Source organism: Salmo salar, chromosome ssa16 (assembly GCF_905237065.1).
Source record: "Salmo salar chromosome ssa16, Ssal_v3.1, whole genome shotgun sequence".
NCBI classification, from domain to species: Eukaryota; Metazoa; Chordata; class Actinopteri; order Salmoniformes; family Salmonidae; genus Salmo; species Salmo salar.
The window spans coordinates 87934773-87961273 of record NC_059457.1 but is presented as its reverse complement, the minus strand read 5'-3'; the positions used below and the strand labels follow the sequence as shown (position 1 = coordinate 87961273).

At 41.5% G+C, this 26501-nt stretch overlaps 1 protein-coding gene across 4 annotated transcripts in view; it reads left to right on the top strand.

The window, feature by feature from the left end:
- Nucleotides 1-5923: 5923 nt before the first annotated feature.
- LOC106574953 (zinc finger protein OZF) overlaps nt 5924-26501 on the top strand; it is a 153233-nt gene continuing 132655 nt past the window's right edge. The window contains exons 1-4 of one of the 4 annotated variants that reach the window (XM_014151086.2): nt 5937-8007; nt 12415-12663; nt 14654-15874; nt 17254-17527. In XM_014151086.2, coding sequence (XP_014006561.2) covers nt 7905-8007; nt 12415-12663; nt 14654-15874; nt 17254-17381 — 1701 coding nt within the window. In that variant the 5' untranslated portion in view covers nt 5937-7904 and the 3' untranslated portion in view covers nt 17382-17527. Of the gene's footprint in view, nt 8008-12414; nt 12664-14653; nt 15875-17253; nt 17528-26501 lie in introns of those variants that run through there. The other 3 variants (XM_045696759.1, XM_045696760.1, XM_045696758.1) reach the window with 3 other exon arrangements.

Sequence of the window (26501 nt, the reverse complement as noted above, 5' to 3'; positions counted from 1 at the left end):
TGCCACTGCGAGGACGATCAGCTGTCCATCCTGTCTCCCTGTAGTGCTGTCTTAGGCAGCTCACAGTACGGACATTGCAATTTATTTCCCTGGCCACATCTGCAGTCCTCATTCCTCCTTGAAGCATGCCTAAGGCACGTTCACGCAGATGAGCAGGGACCCTGGGCATCTTTCTTTTGGTGTCCTAAGCTTTCATAACTGTGACCTTAATTGCCTAACGTCTGTAAGCTTTTAGTGTCTTAGCTACCGTTCCACAGGTGCATGTTCATTAATTGTTTATGGTTCATTGAACAAGCATGGGAAACAGCGTGGTTGTAGTTCCACATATTATTAAATCCGTGAAACTTTGCAAAACATAAATAACTGAATTGACAAAAACAACAAACCGTGACGCAGAGAGAAACAAACACTACTCAAAATATAATAACCCACAAAAACCCAGGAAGAAAAACCCCTACTTAAATATGATCTCCAATCAGAGACAACGAGGATCAGCTGCCTCCAATTGGAGATCAACCCCCAAAAAAACATAGAAATAGAAACCTAGAACATATACATAGAAATACAAAACATAGAAAAACACAAAACACCCCCTGTCACGCCCTGACCTACTCTACTGTAGAAAATGACATCTTACTAGGGTCAGGACGTGACAGTACCCCCCCCCCCAAAGGTGCAGACTCCGAATGCAACATAAAACAACAAAAGAAACCACAAAACAAAAGGGAGGGTAGGGAGGGTGATAATTGTCTATGGCAGCTCAAATGCAGTCCACATAACCTCCAGTAGAGGAGGCGGCTCCAGTTCGGGGCGTAATCCCCGCTCCACCCGCTGATCCCTCTGCTTTAGTACCACCGGACCGTGGATCGTCGTCGGAGGAACCGGACTGTAGATCATCGCTGGAGGTTCTGGGCTGCAGGCTGGCGCTGGAGGTTCTGGGCTGCAGGCCACCGCTGGAGGTTCTGGGCTGCAGGCCACCGCTGGAGGTTCTGGGCTGCAGGCCACCGCTGGAGGTTCTGGGCTGCAGGCCGCCGCTGGAGACTCGGGGCTGCAGGCCGCCGCTGGAGACTCTGGGCTGCAGGCCGCCGCTGGAGACTCTGGGCTGCAGGCCGCCGCTGGAGACTCTGGGCTGCAGGCCGCCGCTGGAGACTCTGGGCTGCAGGCCGCCGCTGGAGACTCTGGGCTGCAGGCCGTCGCTGGAGACTCTGGGCTGGGGAACTTCTCAGGAGGTTCAGGACTGTAGGCTGTCTCAGAAGGTTCCGGACTGTAGACCGTCTCAGGAGGTTCTGGACTGTATGCCATCTCAGGAGGTTCCGGACTGTGGACCCTCTCCGACGGTTCCGGACTGTAGGCCATCTCAGGAGGTTCTGGACGAGAGGCCGTCTCAGGAGGTTCCGGACTGTAGGCCGTCTCAGGAGGTTCCGAACTGTGGAGCGTCTCAGGAGGTTCCGAACTGTGCACCGTCACTGCAGGCTCCGTGCCATGGATCATCACTCCAGGTTCCGGGCCATTGATCATCCCTAAAGGCTTCTTGCCATGGATTATCCCTACAAGCTCCGGGCCATGGATCATCCCTACAGGCTTCTTGCCATGGATCATCTATACAGGCTTCGGACCATAGATCATCACTGGAGGCTTCATTCGTGGAGCTGGAATAGGTCTCACCGGACTAGGGAACGTCACTGGGAGTTCTGGACTGGGGAACGTTGCTGGAGGCTTCCTTCGTGGAGCTGGAATAGGTCTCACCGGACTAGGGAACGTCGCTGGGAGTTCTGGACTAGGGAACGTTGCTGGAGGCTTCCTTCGTGGAGCTGGAATAGATCTCACCGGACTAGGGAACGTCGCTGGGAGTTCTGGACTAGGGAAGGTCGCTGGAGGCTCCGGACTGGAGAGCGTCGCCGGAGGCCAGGTGCGCAGAGCAGGCACAGGGTATACTGGGTTGTGGAGGCACACTGGAGATCTGGAGCTTATGGCTGGCACAACCGGTCCTGGCTGGATAACCTCCGTAGCCCGACAAGCGCGAGGCGTTGTGTCAGGTCGCTCAGGTTTGTGTTGGCGAACTGGCGGTACCGTGCGTAGAGCTGGCGCAGAATAACCTGGGCTGAGAAGACGCACCGGAGACCAGGCGCACTGAGCAAGCATACTCCTTCCTGGCTGAATGCCAACTCTAGCACGGCACCTGTGAGGAGCTTGCACCGAGCGCACCGGGCTGTGGCTGCGCACTGGCGACACAGTGCGTATCTCAGCATAACATGGTGCTTGCTCGGTCACTCGCCCCCCACAGTAAGCACGGGTAGTTGGCACAGGTCTCCAACCTGACTCTGCCAATCTCCCCGTGTGCCCCCCCCAAAAAAAAAAAATTGGGGGCTGCCTCTCGCACTTGCCTCGCCGTTGGTATCGTGCCTCCACCTGCTTCCCCGGCAGGCTGTTGTATCTCTCCAATACCTGCTCCCAAGTCCAGTCTATCCTTTCCTCCAACTCCTCCAGCGACCAGGATGCCATCTCCTCCCGGGCAAACTGCTTAATCCAGTCCTCCTGCCCACGCTGCTTGGTCCTTTGATGGTGGGTTATTCTGTCACGGCTGTCGTATAGAGGGGACCAAAGCGCAGCGTGGTTGTAGTTCCACATTTTATTAAATCCGTGAAACTTTGCAAAACATAAATAACTGAATTGACAAAAACAACAAACCATGACGCAGAGAGAAACAAACACTACTCAAAATATAATAACCCACAAAAACCCAGGAATAAAAACCCCTACTTTAATATGATCTCCAATCAGAGACACCGAGGACCAGCTGCCTCCAACTGGAGATCAACCCAAAAAAACAACATAGAAATAGAAACTTAGAACATGAACATAGAAATACAAAACATAGAAAAACACAAAACACCCCCTGTCACGCCCTGACCTACTCTACTATAGAAAATTACATCTTACTAGGGTCAGGACGTGACAGTTTGTAAATGATGCCTGAGTGTTGGAGTGTGCCCCTGGCCATCCATAAATAAATAAAAACAGTCTGGTTTGCTTAAAGATGCGTTATGCAGAAATCCCTCCTCCATTTCCTGGTTGCATGAATTTGAATAAAACTGATAATTTCAGTTTGTGACAAAACCAGCGTTGTGGAGAATCATTGTACCATCTAAACTGCTGTGAAATAACTTTTCCATAACCACAAATATTGTACAGTGCATTTTGAAAGTATTCAGACCCCTTGACCTTTTCCACATTTTATTACGTTACAGCCTTATTCTAAAATGGATTAAATAGTTTTTTTCCCTCATCAATCGACACACAATACTCCATAATGACAAGGTAAAAACTTAAATACTACATTTACATAAGTATTCAGACCCTTTACTCAGTACTTTGTTGAAACTAAATAAAGGTAAAATGAAAAAATAATTTAAAAAAGCACCTTTGGCAGCAATTACAGTCTTGATTCTTCTTGGGTATGACGCTACAAGCTTGGCAGACCTGTATTTGGGGAGTTTCTCCCATCTCCACAGAGTGAATACTTATGTAAAATGTTTGTTTTTTTGTTTGTTTTTAAAACATTTGCAAAAATGTCTAAACCTGTTTTTGCTTTTTAATTATTGGGTTTTGTGTGTAGATTGATGAGGAAAACATTTTATTTAATCAATTTTAGAATAAGGCTGTAACGTAACAAAATGTGGAAAAAGTCAAGGGGTCTGAATACTTTCAGAATGAGCGGTAGTTATCCTCTATTTAAGTGTACAAAACCAAAAGACAAGACAAGAACTAAACTTAGGAAGGGAAAGCATAGAAATATCACACACAGAACAGATCTACCGCTTCTTAGACTTGCTTTCAATGAGACTGACAGATCTATAACTCACATTTCTATGTGCATTTGGTCAGGTTGCCCAAAAAGTTACATATTGTAGCTTTATTAATATAAGGAATTTGATCTATAGCAGTTACTTTTAACTTCCACTCAAATATAACAATTTAGTACTTTTTTCCACCACTGATCATTGGTTGTGTGTGAAATAATACAGCGAAGACAAGGTTATTCAGGAAAATAGTACAAAGTGCTGCCTAAAACATACTGCAACCTTGTACTAAATTATTTTTTGAGTCATTTATATGAATTTAGGAACTCTACCATAGGTTAAGTGCAACTTACGTTGTGTAATTTAAAGTATTTGTGTCTAATGTGAATTCATGTTTTGTTGACAATGTTTAGCTACCTAATCTACTGAAATTAGATAATTGAACAAGAAAAAATATAATATATTTTTAGAGAATAAACAAATGCGCCAGTGTAACCGATGTGAAATGGCTAGTTAGCGATGGTGCGCGCTAATAGCGTTTCAATCAGTGACGTCACTCGCTCTGAGACCTGAAGTGGTTGTTCCCCTTGCGTTGCAAGAGCTGTGGCTTTTGTGGCGCGATGGGTAACGATGCTTCGTGGGTGTCAGTTGTTGATGTGTACAAGGGTCCCTGGTTCGAGCCCAGGTTGGGGCGAAGAGAGGGACGGAACCTACACTGTTACACCAGAACTATGAAGACAATGACTTTTGTGTCCGTTTCTCTTTATTACTACAGGCCGACCGAGATTAAGTCTGAGGCCGGTAACATCAACAGTGAGGACAAACCCAGCCTGCCTCTCTCCTTCCACACTGAGTCCAAACCTACAGTCACTGGGTCCTGATTGTGACAGTGGAGCCCAGTTTGCACTGCAGGATCCAGAGATGTCATCAGTGAAGCTGGAAGACTGCAGTCAAACACTGGAGCTGAATGTCAACATTAAAGATGAAGAAGAGGAGGAGAAGATTGGGAAATCTGATAGTTTGTCATGGTAAGAGCAGATTCTAACTAAGTTTGTTGTTCGTTCCAACTTTCTACTGTGTATGAAAAGTTTCGTGATGAACAGTTTCAATGAGAAAGTAGATGTTATTTCATGCTACTGACACTTGCATGGTTTGATACCAGTTTTGGCAGCATTTAAAAAAAAATGCAATTCCAGTTAATTGAACACTGAAATTACAGTTATCATCAATCCTTTGAAAAGAGGAACATTTGGAATTGGAATTTGGTTTGCTTTCTGAATTAACTCCAATAGTAATGGAATTGACTCGAATAGAAATGGAATGGATGGTTGCTAACTTGTGATAGTGAGTGGAGGATGATATGGCTCCTAATTTTCACTACTTTTGCCCCTTTTTGCCTTCAACTCTTATCCACTTTTAGAATAGTTTTATTCCCTTTGTATTGAACAGCCTACTGATATAAAGTCATATGTATATCTCACCAACTGACTGGTTCTTCTGATGTTGTTCACACAGGGAGACCATGTTGAGACATTCTCTACATCCAGAGAGCAACAGCAGGAAGATCACAGAGCTAAGAGGTCTCACCACTGCCCACATTGTGAGGAGAATCTCCCAATTCTATCAAAACTAAAAATACACCTAAAAATACACACTGGAGAGAATCTGTATTGCTGCTCCGACTTTGACTAAAAGTACAAATATATATAAAAATAAGAATGAATGGAAGACGGTGACAACGTAACGAAACATTTTGCAAAAAGACCAAAAGTTGTAAACGAACAAAGGTTTCTTTTGGAGCGCGAATCATTAACAATTACGTATTTTTGGGAGATCATTGTGTCTGCCTACTCATGTGATACTGGGATATGTAAGATACGCAGTGAGAGCTATTGTGAATAAACCACTGCAGTTATGAAATTTATAAAATAATGTCCATGTTTCAAGTGTGTGCCGACGGAATCTTTTTGGTATTTATTAGGATCCCCATTAGCCGCTGCAAAAGTATCAGAATTGTTCACAAACCCAAAACCCCGTCTTGGTCTGCTTCACAGGCGTTCTCTGAAGTCTCGCGTTGTTACGTCTCTGGGTTTAGAAACTGGTAGTGGGGAAACAGGAAGTTCCGCGCAGGCGCGCATCATTCTTCAGAATAAAGGATACGCCAGAATTGTGCAGTTGAGACGACAACTTCTGTGTCCGTTTCAAATATATTACTACTGGTATGTAATAGCACGTTCTAATATCGAAAGAACATGTCATAACATGCTAGGTAACAAATACTTTAAGATATTATCACGTTTGGTAAATGTTTTTTTGTGGTATTTTTGTGTCAAACCGCATGAGTGAACGTGATCACTTTTTTTACAAGTCACATAGTTATAGACTTTGTGTTAGTCTGAGTGGATGTATATCATATCGTCAAGATACTTTCATAAAGGATCAAATAATTTGAGATTTCTGGGTTCGTTTTACATGTCGTTTTTGGTTTTGTGTAAAATTCACGAGCTGGTGAAATGGCGGATCCCACTGGTTGGGTATAATTTGTGGAACGTTCCAACAGGAATCTATTCCAAAAACTTCGTAAATAACAAGGTTGCCAAAAAACAAGGCATACAAAGTTGTATAGCGGCAGAATAACATACCGTGTAGTAAGTGGTCTATTTCATTGCGTTTTTCACTCATCACGTTTATTCCCGAAAAATGTCTGTCCTCACTCTTGTTGCCTATGGACAAACATTAAGAATAAGCTACGTGGTGAGTTGATGCCTATTCGGCAGCTAGTTAGCTAGGTTTTTTGGAACAGATTCCTGTTGGAACGTTCCACAATTAATACCCACCCGATCCCACTCGGTCTGCATTAACGCACTTCAGGGCAGGCAGTGAGGGTGCAGCAGAGAGACAATTTTACGGTTGCACTACTGTTTTGGAGCTAAATGTAATGATTATCAGTTTTCTACATGTGTACTAATATTCAGACACATTCAGTTGCTTCTGTCTATCTATACATGTTACTATGGTGTGAACGGAAATACTATTGGGTTTTGATTGAAATAATACAGTGAAGACAAGTTTGTTCAGGAAAATAGTACATAGTGCTTCCTAAAACATACTGCAACCTTGTAATAAATGTTTTTTGAGTCATTTATGTGAATTCAGAAATCTACTATAGATTAAGTTCTGTAGCCTAATTTAAAGTGTATACTTTGTCTAATTTGGATGAATTCGTGTTTTGTTGTCAATGCTTACCTACCAGATCTATTGAAATGAGATCAGTGCTTGACTTGGACAGGAGCTCACCGGAGCTGAGAACCGTCACCTCAAATGTCTACTGTTTGAGCTCATGTTCCTCATATAGAATATTAGCTCAACAGTATTGTGGAGCTCCTGCACCTAAATATAAACTATATTGTTAGAGAGTAAAGAAAGTGCCAGAACTGTCAAGATTAACTTTTGTGTCCGTTTCTCTTTATTACTACAGACCGACTCAGATTAAGTCTGAGGCCGGTAACATCAACAGTGAGGACAGACTCAGACTGCCTCTTATTGGGAATTTTCCAGTACATGTGTGCACATTATACATCTTAGAGTAGTCAGCAGAATAAGTGCACTCTATATGTGTGTCTAGGTCATTAGGCACCAATAAACATGCACCTGTCTTGGGAGTGGGTATGTCTGTTTATTATTGTACCATTGCTATAGCCTAATATGTACTGTTGCTATGGTTATGCCACAAATGGAATCTATGCCCTACATGCACCTGTCTTGGGAGTGGGCGTGTCTGTTTATTTTTGTACCATTGCTATGGCCTAATATTTACTGTTGCTATGGTTACTCCACGAATGGAATCTATGCCCTAATGTGAAACCAAGCTACAATTAGTGCAAGGTAATAAGATAAGGGTGGCTAAATGCCAGAGGGGACGAAACATTAACATAAAGAGGAGTTACTATGTGTGTGACGTAAGGAGGAAAACTGTATAATAAAGTCTGGAAAGACATTGACTGAATATTTCCACTACACTCTCCTTCCGCACTGAGTCCAAACCTACAGTCACTGGGTCCTGATTGTGACAGTGGAGCCCAGTTTGCACTGCAGGATACAGAGATGGCATCAGTGAAGCTGGAAGACTGCAGTCAAACACTGGAGCTGAATGCCAACATTAAAGATGAAGAAGAGGAGAAGAAGATTGGGAAATCTGTTAGTCATGGTAAGAGCAGGTTCTAAGTTTGTGTTTTTCGTTCCAACTTCTCACTGTGCATGAAAAGTTGCTGTAGAACTGTTTCAGGATGAACTGTTTCAATGAGAAGGTAGAAGTTATTTCAAACCGATGTCAAAGCTGACGTGCATACCTTAAAAAACAGATACCGGACCTAATGAACTCACGTGAAATTTTGCACTACACATGCAACACAGCATTCCTATCCTAGCCCTCCATGTCTGCTGTGTGGATCGACCAGTCATTTGAAAGAGTAAGAACATTTCAGTGAAACAAAGGCGAAATCCATTAAAGCCAAGATAATGGAATTCATTGCCCTTGACAATCGACCGTTCTCTGTCGTGGGTGATGTTGGCTTTCACCGACTGGTCGAGCACTGGTACACACAACCAAGTGAGCTATTTTTCCAATGTTGCCCTACCGGAGTTACACAGTAATAGCGTCACTGGTATTAGCTTCATGACATACATGCTATGGAACGCCGTTTGGGTCATTGTGTGTCAAAAAAGATACAGTTGCACTGTCAAAGCTGTACAGAAGAAGTCTGCAAACCGGCCATGAACTATGTGTTTACAATACCGCGTTGGTAATAAAGCACACTTTATTCGAACGCAACTTTTGGGGTAGCTAGCTTTAGCTTGGTACCTTAGCTAGCACCAATACAACCAGCCAATGACCAGTATAAACTGCAGTCATTTTCATTATTCTTAGCAATGATTTAGGAATCCTTGTAAGTATTAGCTAGGTTGCCACTTGTTGTTCGCCTATTGAAAATGAACTTCAGTTCATGAAAATAAACAGCTAGCCAGCTACTTAACCCTGTTGCCCAAAGCTTCCATTATAAGCAGCCAGCTAGCTTCATCTGGCTAGTGAGGCTCGACAGGACCGGGCGGGTTATGTGTTGTGAAGCTAGCTACAATAAGGATTAGGCACAATAGTGGAATTTGCGGTTTGTCTTCAAAATAAAAGTGTGTCATTGACAGTGATGCAAATGAATACAAATAGTAGAATTATGCCATACTTTTATTTTGAAGTCTAGCTGCAAAATCTACTATTGTGGCTAGCAACTGAAACAGATTATGTCGGTTAGCTATGTTTTTGGGGAAGAACATTGTTTGCATCCAATCGTTGACGTATGAAATACTAGTGATTGTGTAATCAATGTGTAATAACTACGTAAAAAATGTATGAACTCATAAAATTATTATGTGACGGCCAGTCATATTCAGGTCCTGATTGGTCAACAAGCTTATTTGACACGTCAAATAGTGTTATTTGACGTGTATCTTTTTTAACATAATCAAGTCGCTTATCCAGAGCGACTTGATTATGTTTTACTGGTAATGGGGACATATGTAAATGCTAACAAAATAACTTTTTGGTGTGTGTGAAACCTTTATTTAACTAGGCAAGTCAGTTAATAACACTAGGTCTGCGTCAACAGACTTCAGTGCAGGCAGTGCGGTGATTATCAGTTTTCTACATGTGTAATAATATTCAGACACAATTGTCATCGGTACATCTGAACATCACACCTGTGGGACAGGTACAGGATGGCAACAACTGCCCGAGTTACACCAGGAACGCACAGTCCAGCCTCTCTCAGCCTATTGCGGACAGTCTGAGCGCTGATGGAGGGACTGTGCATTCCTGGTGTAACTCGGGCAGTTGTTGCCATCCTGTACCTGTCCCACAGGTGTGATGTTCAGATGTACCGATCCTGTGCAGGTGTTGTTCCACGTGGTCTGCCACTGCGAGGACGACCAGCTGTCCGTCCTGTCTCCCTGTAGCGCTGTCTTAGGCGTCTCACAGTACGGACATTGCAATTTATTGCCCTGGCCACATCTGCAGTCCTCATGCTTCCTTGCATCCTTGCAGCATGCCTAAGGCATCTTTCTTTTGGTGTTTTTCAGAGTCATTAGAAAGGCCTCTTTAGTGTCCTAAGTTTTCATAACTGTGACCTTAAATGACTACCGTCTGTAAGCTGTTAGTGTCTTAGTGACTGTTCCACAGGTGCATGTTCATTAATTGTTTATGGTTCATTGAACACGCATGGGAAACAGTGTTTAAACCATTTACAATGAAGATCTGTGAAGTTATTTTGATATTTAAGAATTATCTATTAAAGACTGGGTCCTGAAATAGGGACGTTTTTTCCCCCTGAGTTTATAACAGCACAGGGAGGGAGAGAAATCATAGAAAGTGAATCTCATTTTAGTTCTGTGAGAGATACAGGCGTGCTTCTCTCTCACCACAGCAATGGCCACGCCTTGGTATAAATAGGCTACAATGTTACATAAACCATAAACCTGGGACGGCCCAACATTAATACATTCTTAGAATATCAGGCACGTTTTCACATTACGTTTTTAGGGGACATGACAATTCCAGAGGAATCCAAATGTAATTACTCTGATTGTTACATTGCAAACAGTGGAAATTACTTTTCATGCCACAAAATGTAGGCTACCTGATCCTGGCAAATGGGTTCCGGAACGAAAGACTACAAAACTCAGAGGTGCCGGAGGATCCAACAACAAGCACTGCGCTTCTCATATAACGGGGTAGGGCCATCCCAAGAATCCCTGAATGCATGGATGATTGCACCAAAGATCTTTATAACTAAATCAAGATAGACCACAGCTGGTTGTTTCCAATGGGAACAGATGAGTCATAGTGGGCAGTGCCAAGCACGATCTAGCGAGATCCTATTGGCGCGTTCTAGCAAACATCTGCATATTTCTGTTAGGAAATGCCTCCTCTGTGAAGCGCTCGTGTGCAATAACTCAATTCGCCTTTACATTCCTTCTGAACAACGTGATTTAAAAAAAAACTTGTGCAAAGGGTGAAGTCTACAAAACTTAGTCCACTCTGTTCATAACAGATTTTAGTTTTGGATACAGAAAACTGTATTAAGCTCAGATGTTTCATCGATTAGAACATTTGCAGAATGTCGGCCAAAATCCATCTCGTTCCATTTTCTCCCACTGCCGGCCAGTGGGCATATTTGATAGTGAGTGGAAACGCTAAGCGGATTCTTCACATTTATACATCCAGTGAAATATCTGTCTCATTGTTCTGTCTGTGGCTGCACTGTGGTAGTGGGGGAACAGGAAGTTTCAGGCAGGCACGCACCATTCTTCAGAATAAAGAAAGCGCCAGAACTGTGCAGTCAAGAACCTTTGTGTCGGTTTCTATTTATTAATACAGGTATGTAATAGCACGTTTAAACTTTCTAATATCAAAAGAACATGTCATACCATGCTAGGTAACAAATCTGTTAATATATTATCACGTTTGATAAAGGGTTGATTTGTTATTTTTGTGTCAAACCAAGTGAAGAACGTGATAACTATTTTATGAGCCACATAGCTAGAGACTGGCTTTGTCTGAGTGGGTGTACATAATTTTATCAAGGTAACTTAATTTGATAAATAATCAATTTATTTGAGATTTCTGAGTTCTTTTTGCATGTTATTGGTATTTTGTCAAATTCACTAGCTGGGAAAATGGTGGCACCCACTCTGTCTGCGTCAAAGAGAGACAATTTCACGGGTGCACTACTGTTTTGAAGCTGAATGTAATGATTATCAGTTTCCTACATGTGTACTTGTCATAGACGTCGTAAGGATTGGACCAAGGCGCAGCGGGTAAAGTGCTCATCTTCTTAATTTATTTAAAGAAAACACTTAAATAAAATAAACAAACGACGAAAACAGTTCCACAAGGCTCCCAGGCTATACAGAAAATAACCACCCACAAAACACAAGTGAAACAAACACAACTAAATATGGCCTCCAATTAGAGACAACGACAACCAGCTGCCTCTAATTGGAGGTCATTGCCAAAAACCCAACATAGAAATAGAAAACTAGATATAAACATAGAACCTAAACCAAAAACACCGAAACACACAAAACAAACACCCCCTGCCACGCCCTGAGCAAACTACAATGACAAATAACCCCTTTTACTGGTCAGGACGTGACAGTACTAATATTCAGACACATTCAGTTTCTATTTTTGTCTATAAATGTTAATATGGTGTGACGGGAAATACAATTGGTTTTTGATTCAAATAATACATTGAAGACAAAATGATTCAGGAAAATAGTACGTAGTGATGCTTATCTACCGGAGGTGAGTACCGGCACCTCAATTTTCTACTGCTTGAGCTTGTGTTCCTCTTATAGAATATAAGTATTGTGGAGCTCCTGTATCTAAATAATAACAGTACTGGCAACCACAATGAGTACTTACACCTATTTCAGTCCATGTCAAGCACTGAATTAGATAATTGAACAAGAAAAATATCATATATTTTAATTGAGAATAAAGAATGTGCCAGAACTGTGAAGACAATTACATTTTTGTGTATTTTTCTCATTGTTACTACAGGGCGACTAGAATTAAGTTTGAGGCCGGTAACATTAAAAGTGAGGACAAACCCAGCCTGCCTCTCTCCTTCCACACTGAGTCCAAACCTACAGTCACTGGGTCCTGATTGTGACAGTGGAGTCCAGTTTGCACTGCAGGATCCAGAGATGGCATCAGTGAAGCTGGAAGACTGCAGTCAAACACTGGACCTGAATGTCAACATTAAAGATGAAGAAGAGGAGGAGACGATTGGGAAATCTGTTTCTCATGGTAAGATCAGGTTCTATCTAAGTTTGTTATTCATTCCAACTTCCCACTGTGTATGAAAATTTGCAGTAGAACTGTTTCATGATGAACTGTTTCAATGAGAAGGTAGAATTTATTTCATGCTACTGATACTTGCATGGTTTGACACCAGTATTGTCAGCATTTGTTTTATTAATCTGGGACATCTGGGACGCTAGCGTCCCACCCGCGGCACACACTATCAACAGCGAGTGAAATATCAGGGCGGCAAATTCAAAACTACAAAATCTCATAATTCAAATTTCTCAAACATACAACTATTTTACACCATTTTAAAGATACACTTCTCCTTAATCCAACCACATTGTCCGATTTCAAAAAGGCTATTCGGCGAAAGCATAAAGTTAGATTATGTTAGGACAGAGCCTAAACAAGAAAAACCACACAGCCATTTTCCAAGCAGGAGAGGCGTCACAAAAAACAGAAATACAGCTAAGATTAAGCACTAACCTCTGACGATCTTCATCAGATGACACTCCTAGGACTCAATGTTACACAATACATGTATGTTTTGCTCGATAAAGTTCATATTTATATCCAAAACCCCCATTTTACATTGGCGCGTGATGTTCAGAAAATATTTTGCCTCCAAAACTTCCGGTGAATGAGCATAAAAATGTACAAACATACTCATCATAAACGTTGATAAAATATTAAACTGTTATTCAAAGAATTATAGATAAACATCTCCTTAATGCAACCGCTGTGACAGATTTCATAAAAGCTTCACGGGGAAAGTACACTTTGCAATAATCTGAGTACAGCGCTCAGAAAACAACAGCAGGCAATACAGATACCCGCCATTTTGGAGTCATCTAAAATCATAAATAGCATTATAAATATTCACTTACCTTTGATGATCTTCATCAGAATGCACGCTCAGGAATCCCAGGTCCACAATAAATATTGTTTTGTTCGATAAAGTCCATAATTTATGTCCAAATACCTCCTTGTTGTTAGCGCGTTCAGTGAGCTACTCCAAATGTAGGAAGCGCGACGAACATTTCACGACGAAAAGTGAAAAAAAGTTATATTTACGTTCGTAGAAACATGTCAAACGATGTATAGCATCAATCTTTAGGGCCTTTTTAACATAAATCTTCCATAATATTCCAACCGGACGATTCCAAAGTCTTCAAAAAAGTTATGGAACACAGTTACCTCTCACGTGAATGCGCGCAACTGAACTCATGTCATTTTCTGAGTCACCAACTTCAAGGCCTTCTTGTTCGCTCTCTGTTCACTGCAAAGGCCTGAAACAAGGTTCTAAGACTGTTGACATCTAGTGGAAGCCTTAGGAAAAATTCACCATAAGTCACTGTGTGTTAAGATAGGCAATGACTTGAAAAGACTACAAGCATCAGATTTCCCACTTCCTGGTTGGATTTTTCTCAGGTTCTTGCCTACCATATGAGTTCTGTTATACTCACAGACATCATTCAAACAGTTTTAGAAACTTCAGAGTGTTTTCTATCCAAATCTACTAATAATATGCATATCCTACCTTCTGGGACAGAGTAGCAGGCAGTTTAATTTGGGCACGTCATTCATCCCAAATTACCGAATACTGCCCCCTATCACTAAAAAGTTAACTGGGCTATCTGAGGTGCTCAGAGAGTAGACTAAAGAAGTGAAGTAGACAAACTGCCAGTGTTTTAAAGTATTATGAAATTAGTTTTTTTTAACCTTTATTTAACTAGTCAAGTCAGTTAAGAACAAATTATTATTTCAATTGACGGCCTACCCCCTGCCAAATCCTAGGTTCCTGCTTGCTAGGGAGTTTTTCGTAGCCACTTTGCTTCTACATCTGCATTGCTTGCTCTTTGGGTATTGAGGCTGGGTTTCTGTAAAGCACTTTGTGACAACTTCTAATGTAATAAGGGCTACATAAAATACATGTGATTGACATGTATATCACACCAACTGACTGGTTCTTCTGATGTTGTTCACACAGGACACCGTGTTGAGACATTCTCTACATCCAGAGAGCAACAGCAGGAAGATCACAGAGCGAAGAGGTTTCACCACTGCCCACATTGTGAGGAGATTTTCCCATTTCTATCAAAGCTAAAAATACACCTAAAAATACACACAATAGAGAATCGGTATTCCTGTTCTGACGGTGGGGAGAATTTCACAACATCAAAGGCTCTGACAGTTCATCAGAGAGTGCATACAGGAGAGAAGTCTTACTCCTGCTCTGACTGTGTAAAATGCTTCACAACATCAACTGAGCTAAAAGTTCATCAGAGAATACACACAGGAGAGAAGCCTTACTCCTGCTCTGATTGTGGAAAGAGTTTCTCTCAACTGGGCACCTTAAAACACCATGAACGTATACACACAGGAGAGAAGCCTTACTCCTGCTCTGACTGTGGAAAGAGTTTCTCTGTACTGGAACACTTAAAAGCACATGAACGTATACATACGGGCGAGAAGCCTTACTCCTGCTCTGAATGTGTTAAATGCTTCACAACATCAACTGGGCTAAAAGTTCATCAGAGAACACATACAGGAGAGAAGCCTTACTCCTGCTCTGATTGTGTAAAATGCTTCACAACATCATGTAGGCTAAAAGTTCATCGGAGAACCCATACAGGAGAGAAGCCTTACTTCTGCTCTGACTGTGCGGTGAGTTTCTCTCTACTGAGCCACTTAAAACGACATGCACATATACACACAGGAGAGAAGCCTTACTCCTGCTCTGACTGTGGAACGAGTTTCTCTTTACTGTGCCACTTAAAACGACATGAACGTATACACACAGGAGAGAAGCCTTACTCCTGCTCTGACTGTGGAAAGAGTTTCTCTGTTCTGGGCCACTTAAAAAGACACCAACAAATACATAAGGGAGAGAAGCCTTACTCCTGCTCTGACTGTGTAAAATGCTTCACAACATCAACTGAGCTAAAAGTTCATCAAAGAACACACACAGGAGAGAAGCCTTACTCTTGCTCTGATTGTGAAAAATGCTTCACAACATCAACTGGGCTAAAAACTCATCAGAGAAAACACACAGGAGAAAAGCCTTACTCCTGCTCTGATTGTGTAAAATTCTTCACAACATCAACTGGGCTAAAAGTTCATCAGAGAACACACACAGGAGAGAAGCCTTACTCCTGCTCTGACTGTGGAAAGCGTCTCTCTCGAATGGGCCAGTTAAGAAGACACCAAGGTAAACATAAAGGAAATAGGCCTTACCACTGATCTGACTAGAAAATGTTTTAAATCAACAGCTGAGGTAAAAGTTAATCAAAGAACACACACAGGAGAGAAGCCTGAGTCTTGGTCTGATTTTGTAAAGTGCTTCACAATGTCAACCGGGCTAAAAGTTCAGCAGAGAACACACACAGGAGAGAAGCCTTACTTCTGCTCTCAATGTGGCAAGAGTTTCTCCCGATTGGGCAATGTAAAAACACACCAACGGATACACACTTAAGAGAAGCCTTATCACTGCACTGACTGTGAGAAGCGATTCTTCAGATTGGGCCATTTAAAAAGACACCAATGTATACATAAAGGAGAGAAGCCTCATCAGTTCTCTCTGACCAGCTAAGATTAGTCACTCTACTTAATTCCCATCTCATAAAGTAATTGGCAACGTTGAATTGGCTCAAATGAAGAAAGCGTAGAGCACTCTATTGTAATCCTATTGTTTCTCACTGTGAGAGAACTGTGCAGAGGAAAGGGAGTGTTATAGAATGTTAGCCTCTCGTTACTTTACTGATCAGTGTGCACCTTGTCAGTTTTGGTGTGTTTTGTTAGCTTCTACTGCAAAGATATTGAGCTGACCTTGGATTTGCCCTTAAGGTTTAATATCCTCTGTGAGGCGTCTCACTATGGATTCTGATGGTTGACTGGGTGGTACTGCTTCCCTCTGCAGTTTTCTGTGGGAATGAGCTAGTAGACACATCATGCACTGAGTGTACAAAACATTAAGGACACCTGTTCTTTCCATGAGTAGACTGACCAGGTGAATCCAGGTGAAAGCTATCATCCTTAATGATGTAGTTGTTGTGTATTTATTATGGATCCTCATTAGCTTCCAGCAGAAAACAAGAAACTGCAGTTGCAGTGGAATGAAAACACTGGAAAATTGGAAAAATATTGCCTGGTCTGATGAATCCCGGTTCCTGCTGTTTCACGCTGATGGGAGGACTAGGGTATGGAGGAAATCATGAGTACATGCATCCAGTGGTGGAAAAATTACCTAACTGTCATACTTGAGTTGTAAACGGTACATTATTTTCTTTAGGAATGTATTGAAATTAAAGTAAAAGTTGTCAACAATATAAATAGTAAAGAACAGATACCCCTTAAAATTATTTTTACTTAAGAACTTTACACCTCTGTATGCATCCATGCCATGTGTCAGCATTGCAAGGTGGTGTGATGAGTGGGGTGTGTTTTCAGGGCACACATTGGGCCCCTTGATAATAGTTGAACAATGTTTGAATGCCACAGGATATCTAAAGAATCATTGCCAATCAGGTGCATCCCTTCACGGCAGCAGTGTGCATAGATCCTTCTGCAAATATATATTCTTCAGTTCAGGATTATGCCCCATGCCACAAGGCTTGTCCAGGAATGGTTCCAAGAACATGACAGTGAATTCAGCTTACTGCAGTGGCCTGCCGAGTCACCAGATCTCAATCCAATTGTGCATCTGTGGGAGGAGATAGAACGAGCTATTTTGAGTACAGTGGGCGAAAAAAGTATTTGATCCCCTGCTGATTTTCTACGTTTGCCCACTGATAAAGAAAGGATCAGTCTATAATTTTAATGGTAGGTTTATTTGAACAGTTAGAGACAGAATAACAACAAAAATATTGAGAAAAACGCATGGCAAAAATGTTATAAATTGATTTGCATTTTAATGAGGGAAATAAGTATTTGACCCCCTCTCAATCAGAAAGATTTCTGGCTCCTAGGTGTCTTTTATACAGGTAACGAGCTGAGATTAGGAGCACACTCTTAAAGGAGTGTGCTCCTTTAAGAGTGGCACATTAAGAAGAAGCACATTAAGGTCCTGGAGTGGCCTAGCCAGTCTCCAGACCTTAATCCCATAGAAAATCTGTGGAGGGAGCTGAAGGTTCGAGTTGCCAAACGTCAGCCTCGAAACCTTAATGACTTGGAGAAGATCTGCAAAGAGGAGTGGGACAACATCCCTCCTGAGATGTGTGCAAACCTGTTGGCCAACTACAAGAAACGTCTGACCTCTGTGATTGCCAACAATGGTTTTGCCACCAAGTACTAAGTCATGTTTTGCAGAGGGGTCAAATACTTATTTCCCTCATCAAAATGCAAATCATTTTATAACATTTTTGACATGCGTTTTTCTGGATTTTGTTGTTGTTGTTATTCTGTCTCTCACTGTTCAAATAAACCTACCATTAAAATGATAGACTGATCATTTCTTTGTAAGTGGGCAAACGTACAAAATCCGCAGGGGATCAAATACTTTTTCCCCCACTGTAGATATCAATTCCCAGCCAACTTGACACAATTGTAGGAAGCATTGGAGTCAACATGGACCAGCATCCCTGTGGAACGCTCTCAACACCTTGGACAGTCTATGTCCTGACGAATTGAGGCTGTTCTGAGGACAAAGGGTGGTGCAACTCAATATTAGGAAGGTGTTTCTAATGTTTTGTACACTCACTGTATATCAGATAAAGATGGTGTGAACAGTTTTTAACATTAGTTTGGGTGGATTATTTTATATTACTAAACACTTTTGTTTAATGATAAACAGGCTATGAATTGACTACTTGTGTTTATTAAATTGTATTTTAATACTAGATTCATTATTTTAGTCATTGATGAATGTATTTGAATAACTGTATTGAAGGTAATTGATCTGGCGGCAGGTAGCCTAGCGGTTAACAGTGTTGGGCCAGTAACTGAAAGGTCGCTGGTTTGAATCCTGAGCCGACTAGGTGAAAAATCTGTCATTGTGCCCTTGAGCAAGGCAATTAAGCCTTATTTTTCCTGTAAGTTGCTCTGGATAAGAACATCTGCTATATGACAAGAATGTAATGACAAATGTTTGTACATGAATTTATGCTCGGCAACCACTTTTTTGTCTTGTGTATAATAAAATAAAATAAACTGAAGTGAAATACTGTATATACAATACACAACATTACTGCTTTGTTTACCCTGGTCAGAGGGACAGGGCCATAGTAAGCTAGACTATGTAGCTGCTGTTGTTAGTAGCCTACAGTTTCCACGCAATACAGCATGTCGGATCACTAATGATTAGGTGTACAGGCTGCTACATTTATACAAGAGTTTCTGCCTGTGTCTGTCAGGAGTGATGTGTTATCAGGCTTGTTAAATAACTACTGGAGGGAAGTGGAGAGCCGCCTTGACCTTTGTGCCCGACCCTCCCGACATGGTCAAGAGAGGCAAAGGACATGCAGCAGCACTCCGATGTGAAGAACTGTACAAAATGTACAATTGTACTACAATGAAAAAAATATAGCATGATATTTTGGTGGAATGGTAGTGACCAAAAAACAATATATGGTTTCCATTGTACTAAACCTAGGAACATAGAAGAAACTGCCAGATGCGTTATAATAGCCGGGAATAAGAGCCACATTTGAAATTGAATGCATGCAGCACGGTGGAAAAAAATCACATTTAAAACACGATTTAAATGTAAATGTATTTTCGGAAGGGCTGTGGTCACCATTCATGTAATACATTAAATATATACATCAGACTGTATTGGGGAGCTATTTCATAGGGTTTTCACGGGTACATTATTTACCCATTATATCAACCAACCTTATGCTTGGTGTGACTGTTATGGGCAGAGCAGACCATCAGATATGCCCTTAAATATTGTGATTATCAACCTGGAATTAAAATGTAAGAGGACCAGTTCTTCTACAGTGAAACACATCTCACATCTGTGCTGTTTGAGAGTGATGTTGTTGGACTACATTGTATCATTGTTTCCTCTTCTGAGTGCACTGGTGGGGAACAACATTTCAATTCACAGAGACAATGAGTCCTTCAAGTTTAGCGCTATATCCACACGTTTGAATTATCTGAATGATGATGATGGTGAAGGGGAAGACTGAATTGACTATATACACAACGGGGATTGGTAACTAGGTTTGGCCTCCAATCAATTTGTTGCTGAGCTGGTAGCTAGTCTGCAGGCCAGAACATAATTATCCTATTAACAAATAGCCTATAGCTGCCCAATTCATACTCCTACACAGTGTAGGCTACACTACACATTTAACACGTGGTTAGTGGACTAATCAATTCAATGACCATAACATAATAATGTTGATCTGATTACAGTGGTAAAATCACCAATGTCTATATTAATAGTCCTACCTGTTCTACTACAATATATTCATCGTATTTCTCCAATGCCAAACCAGTGTGTCTTGTTTGTAACGAGACTGTCGCTGTTTGCAAAGAGTTCAATCTGAGATGTCATTATGAATCTAAGCATGGTACTTTCAGAAGTAGATGTTCCACCCCAGACATGAGGCTGAAGTCCGACGCAGAAAGGAAGGTGGGCCTAAGGAGTGAACACCCTGTGTGTTTTACAGTGGTGATTTTAGCATGTACATATTTTATTGTTATTATTTAACCTTTAATTAACAAGGCAAGTTGTGAAACATGCTGATGCCTTAAAGGCTAAGAAAAAGTCTGTCTAACAATGGTTTCAGTGGTCCTACATTGTCACAAGGTATAGGTTGTACACCTATTTAGACCTGAAGTAGCAGACAGTCTAAATCCAGATTAGTCACAATGTCGGACTACTAAAACCATTTGTAACATTATTTAAATTAGTCCAGCATACAGTTTGAGCTTTCCTTTCAGCACCATGGAGTGAATCCTTACCACCGCTACACCTGGCTATCAAGCCTTATCTGGCAGCGAAACAGTTAATTCAGCCTCATTTACTGCCTTTAAAAAAACAGCTGATATGGCTGACTTGCTTAAACAAATATGGTTTCTACTGACTCCTTGTGGATTTCTGTAAGTCGATAAGAACCGCCTAGTTAAATAAAGGTTAAACAAAAACAGCCGAAACAGTTCGGAAGAGTTTGTGCATATGTTATGACGACATGTTGTGACGTTTTCGTTTTGGACATTGTGTAAGGGTTTTTCCGGCTATTCCGTGCACACACTTTTTTCCTGGAGGCAGGCCTAAGACAGTAGCTGAAGTCTAAGCCCCTTCATTGGGGATTGGTCAACATTAATGACAGATTTATTGAGTTATCTGACTATTTTGAGGAAGTAGCTATAGACCCTTTTCCAGTACTGGACACACTGACGTCACTGACAGATGTGTGAGACTCTTGGCGACAGTAGCCTAGATTTGCGTTTTTATTGCTTCTAAACAAAATATATTTTTGCAGTTTATATACGCTTTCAATGTTGTTTTGAATCTTTCATGAACAGTTGCTAAGATTACAGAATGCTAATGCTCATTGATATAGGCTATAGCAAAAGCTAGCCAAAGAACCATTTTACTGGTTGAAGTGTTTTTTTAAAGTATAATGCAGCTGATTTTTGATGATGACACAAACATTATATGAAGCAGGACATTCATACAAATCATACAATCCAATTATAATCCAAAAGTAGTGTGAAATGCACTAATAAGCAACATGTAAATAGAGGCTTTTTTTGCTGCCGTTCTATAAGAACTTGTTCTGCCACCAACTTGCGCGCCTCACCCTCTTGCAGCAAATTTGTAAACACAGAAAGGGTTCTATGGCATCTCAAAACGGACAAACAGCACTACTGCCGCTTTTTATTCAAGCAAAGGTCTTTAAAGGGAGTATGCAAGCACACTCATTAGGTTCACCTAGCCTTCTTAATTAAAAGATGACTGTGGCGGATGAATCAGAATTAGTTTGGTAACATAGATAATTAAGATGTTTTATTTGCATAATATGCGTATGTGAGATACTTGTCATTAGAATGTATCCCTTTGGACTCTGGTGTTGGCAGTGGCACTTTTCCCTTAGCTAGGGCTTAGTCACTTGGGGCCCAGAGAGGGGAGAGGTCAGGATTGTCTTTCACATATCCCTGGTGCTATGCAGAATATCAGAAAGGGAAGAGGACAGAATGGAACATTGTCTTCATATGTGAATGTGTCTTTACCTATTCTTAAACCATGTGAAGGGATGGCGTGATTAATGGGGAACCAATTACTTGTCTCCACAATGTCTGTGCGCAAGTCACTCCCTCCTTTGGCATTGGGGGAAGGTGTATGGCAGTGTCTGGAACCATTGTATGTCCCCTCTGATGTTGCACTTATCTTGGGATAGTGTATACCCTAGAGAGTCACTCCCCTCAGTGAGCTTGTCCAGGAGTGGGATTAAGAGGGGGTTTACTTGAGATGGGAGTATCTAGAGTTGTCAGTTGATTTATGCCATTGGATGAGATGGTGTTTTTGTGCTATGAAGTACCAGGAACGAGATTAGAACCTCGTCTTAGGGACCAAACTGAACGATAATTTATAGCGAATGTTATCTGGCTAAGGGATACTCCTTTCTCAAATATAAAGTCCCTTTGTGAACTGTTTCTAAGATCTGTGGTTCGTCATGTAGGTTGAGAGGGTGTACCTTGGCTATAAAAGAACTTTGTACTTTTGTGTTGACACTTTCAATGGTTCATTAGAGATGGCGCATCATTGAAAGTCAAGTGCTTTTGCAAAGCTCTTAATTATTAAAGATGTAGTTTAAGTATAACTCTGACTGGTGTGTGAAGTTTGTAACTCTCCTCATTTCGTAATGCAGAAATTAGACACCACATGACAAAAGCAGTTTTCTTTATAAAATAAATGTATGTTTATTTATAGCACATGCTTAGAGCAAATGCACCTCTAACTAAATTAACTCCAAAGGAACTCTAATTAAAGGGATAGTTCAATCAAATGTCCATCTTGGTTTCCTCATCCTGTAAACAAATCCCAATAATGTGCACGTCAGCAGTGAAGTTCTCAAAATGGAGGACTTTCAGTACAGCAGTGTTCCCCTACCCTTGTCCCAAAGGGGTGTACATGTATGTTTTTGCCCTAGCACTCACATACCTTAATCAATTCAAAAGCTTGCGTTGCTTAGTTGAATCCAGTGTGTGAGTGTTAGGGCAAAAACAAAAAAACACACCCATTTGAGTCCCCTGGACCACGATTGGGAAACGTTGTAGTACGTAGCAAAAAGTGTGATGATGCAAAATGTATGCAATTATCATTTTGGTCATTTGCATATCATTTGCATCATCTTCACACTTTTTGCTTTGTACTGAAATTTCTTGAAAATGTGATTACAGTGTACTAATGAACAAAATACTACAAAGTTTTTTGGGGTGAAACATCCCTTTCATAGAGCCTACCACTCCATTAAAGGAGTAGTTCACTATTTTACAACTTGAAGTCCTGTATGTAAGATTACTTGGTTTGTATTCAGGGGACTAGGTACAGTATGTACTCAGGAGATGAATCTCTGATCTTAGCACCGCCATTCTTACACCTTCACGTCATTGCACTGTGGTTCTTGCTTCCTAAAATGCTGTGGTGCTTACTAACACGAAAGAGAATTCATATCAATGACTCACCCTCAAATGGACCATCAGTACCACAGTTCTACAAGACTATTTACATAATCAACTGCATTTCAACAGCTTGATCCTCAATATAGTCCTGGGGAGACAGTATATTAAGCTCTAACAATGGGAGTTTGGAAGGCCACCTCAATTCAATTAGCTCTTCCCCAGCAGTTCCAACCTAGCTAGCTTGCTAGCTCATCCAACAGGCTTAAGCTACAGTGAAACAGACCAGACATCATGACCACGATTGTATTGTGTTTAAGCTACCTAGCTACCTAATGGATTTTTAAATAATTTTTATAGATAATATAAATATATTTGTTTCCCTCTCAGAGCTTCCTAATATAGCAAGCCAGTTGATAATACAGTAGCTAGGATGAATGCAATGTATGACATTAGTAACTATATCAAAGACTTTGATTTGTAGCTCATTGTTCTGTGGCTATATGGCCAGGCGACATTAGATCTGAGTGATATTAAATCAGAAGGAATGTCTGATCACATCAGAAAAAGGACACCTATACAGGAATTACTGAGTCTAATGTTACAGATATCCACTGGGAAATCTTTACATAAATTACATCATCAAAAAGGTGCACCAGAGAGACGATTAAATGGTTGCGCTTACTATAGATTAAGTGCACTACTTACGTTGTGTAGCCTAATTTAAAGTGTGTACTTTGTGTCTAATATGAATGAATTAATGTATTGTTGTCAATACTTACCTACCTGATCTATTGAAATGAGATCAGTGCTTGACTTGGACAGGAGCTCACCTCAAATGTCTACTGCTTGAGCTCATGTTCCTCTTATAGAATATTAGCTCAACAGTATTGTGGAGCTCCTGCACCTAAATATAAACTGTACCGGCACCTAAACTCAGCAACAAAAAAAAGAAATGTCCTCTCACTGTCAACTGCATTCATTTTCAGCAAACTTAACATGTGTAAATATTTGTATGAACATAACAAGATTCAACACCTGAGACATAAACTGAAGAAGTTCCACAGACATGTGACTAACAGAAATGGAATAATGTGTCCCTGAACAAAGGGGGGTCCAAAAGTAACAGTCAGTATCTGGTGTGGCCACCAGCTGCATTAAGTACTACAGTGCATCTCCTCCTCATGGACTGCACCAGATTTGCCAGTTCTTGCTGTGAGATGTTACCCCACTCTTCCACCAAGGCACCTGCAAGTTCCCGGACATTTCTGGGGGGAACGGCCCTAGCCCTCAAATCCAACAGGTCCCAGACCTGCTCAATGGGATTGAGATCCGGGCTCTTCGCTGGCCATGGCAGAACACTAACATTCCTGTCTTGCAGGAAATCACGCACAGAACGAGCAGTATAACTGGTGCCATTGTCATGCTGGAGGGTCATGTCAGGATGAGCCTGCAGGAAGGGTACCACATGAGGGAGGAGGATGTCTTCCCTGTAACGCACAGCGTTGAGATTGCCTGCAACGACAACAAGCTCAGTCCGATGATGCTGTGACACACCGCCCCAGACCATGACAGACCCTCCACCTCCAAATCGATCCCGCTCCAGAGTACAGGCCTCGGTGTAACGCTCATTCCTTCGATGATAAACGCGAATCCAACCATCACCCCTGGTGAGACAAAACCGCGACTCGTCAGTGAAGAGCACTTTTTGACCTTCCTGTCTGGTCCAGCGCCCATTGGCGACGTTGTTGCCGGTGATGTCTGGTGAGGACCTGCCTTACAACAGCCCTACAAGCCCTGAGTTCAGCCTCTCTCAGCCTATTGCGGACAGTCTGAGCACTGATGGAGGGATTGTGAGTTCCTGGTGGACCTCGGGCAGTTATTGTTGCCATCCTGTACCTGTCCCGCAGGTGTGATGTTCGGATGTACCGATCCTGTGCAATTGCTGTTACACGTGCTCTGCCACTGCGAGGATGATCAGCTGTCCGTCCTGTCTCCCTGTAGCGCTGTCTTAGGCGTCTCACAGTACTGACATTGCAATGTATTGCCCTGGCCACATCTGCAGTCCTCATGCCTCCTTGCAGCATGGCTAAGGCACGTTCACGCAGATGAGCAGGGACCCTGGGCATCTTTCTTTTGGTGTTTTTCAGAGTCTGTAGAAAGGCCTCTTTAGTGTCCTAAGTTTTCATAACTGTGACCTTAATTGCCTACCGTCTGTACGCTGTTAGTGTCTTAACCTCTCTAGGGTATGTGGGACAAAATCGTCCCACCTACTCAACAGCCAGTGGAATCCCGTGGCGCGATATTCAAATACCTTACAAATGCTATTACTTCAATTTCTCAAACATATGACTATTTTACACCATTTTAAAGACAAGACTCTCATTAATCTAACCACACTGTCCGATTTCAAAAAGGCTTTACAACGAAAGCAAAACATTAGATTATGTCAGCAGAGTACCCAGCCAGAAATAATCAGACACCCATTTTTCAAGCTAGCATATAATGTCACATAAACCCAAACCACAGCTAAATGCAGCACTAACCTTTGATGATCTTCATCAGATGACACTCCTAGGACATTATGTTATACAATACATGCATGTTTTGTTCAATCAAGTTCATATTTATATCAAAAACCAGCTTTTTACATTAGCATGTGACATTCAGAACTAGCATACTCACCGCAAACTTCCGGTGAATTTACTAAATTACTCACGATAAACGTTCACAAAAAGCATAACAATTATTTTAAGAATTATAGATACAGAACTCCTTTATGCAATCGCTATGTCCAATTTTAAAATAGCTTTTCGGCAAAAGCACATTTTGCAATATTCTGAGTAGATAGCTCGCCATCACGGGCTAGCTATTTTGACACCCACCAAGTTTGGCCCTCACCAAACTCAGATTTACTATAAGAAAAATTGGATTACCTTTGCTGTTCTTCGTCAGAATGCACTCCCAGGACTTCTACTTCAATAACAAATGTTGGTTTGGTTCAAAATAATCCATAGTTATGTTCAAATATCCTCTGTTTTGTTCGTGCGTTCAAGACACTATCCGAAGGGTGACGAAGGGTGACTCGCCCGACGCGTTTCGTGACAAAAAAATTCTAAATATTCCATTACCGTACTTGGAAGCATGTCAACCGCTGTTTAAAATCAATTTTTATGAGATTTTTCTCGTAAAAAAGCGATAATATTCCGACCGGGAAACCCTGTTTTCGTTCAAAGACGAAAAAATAAAAACATGGTGTAGGCTCG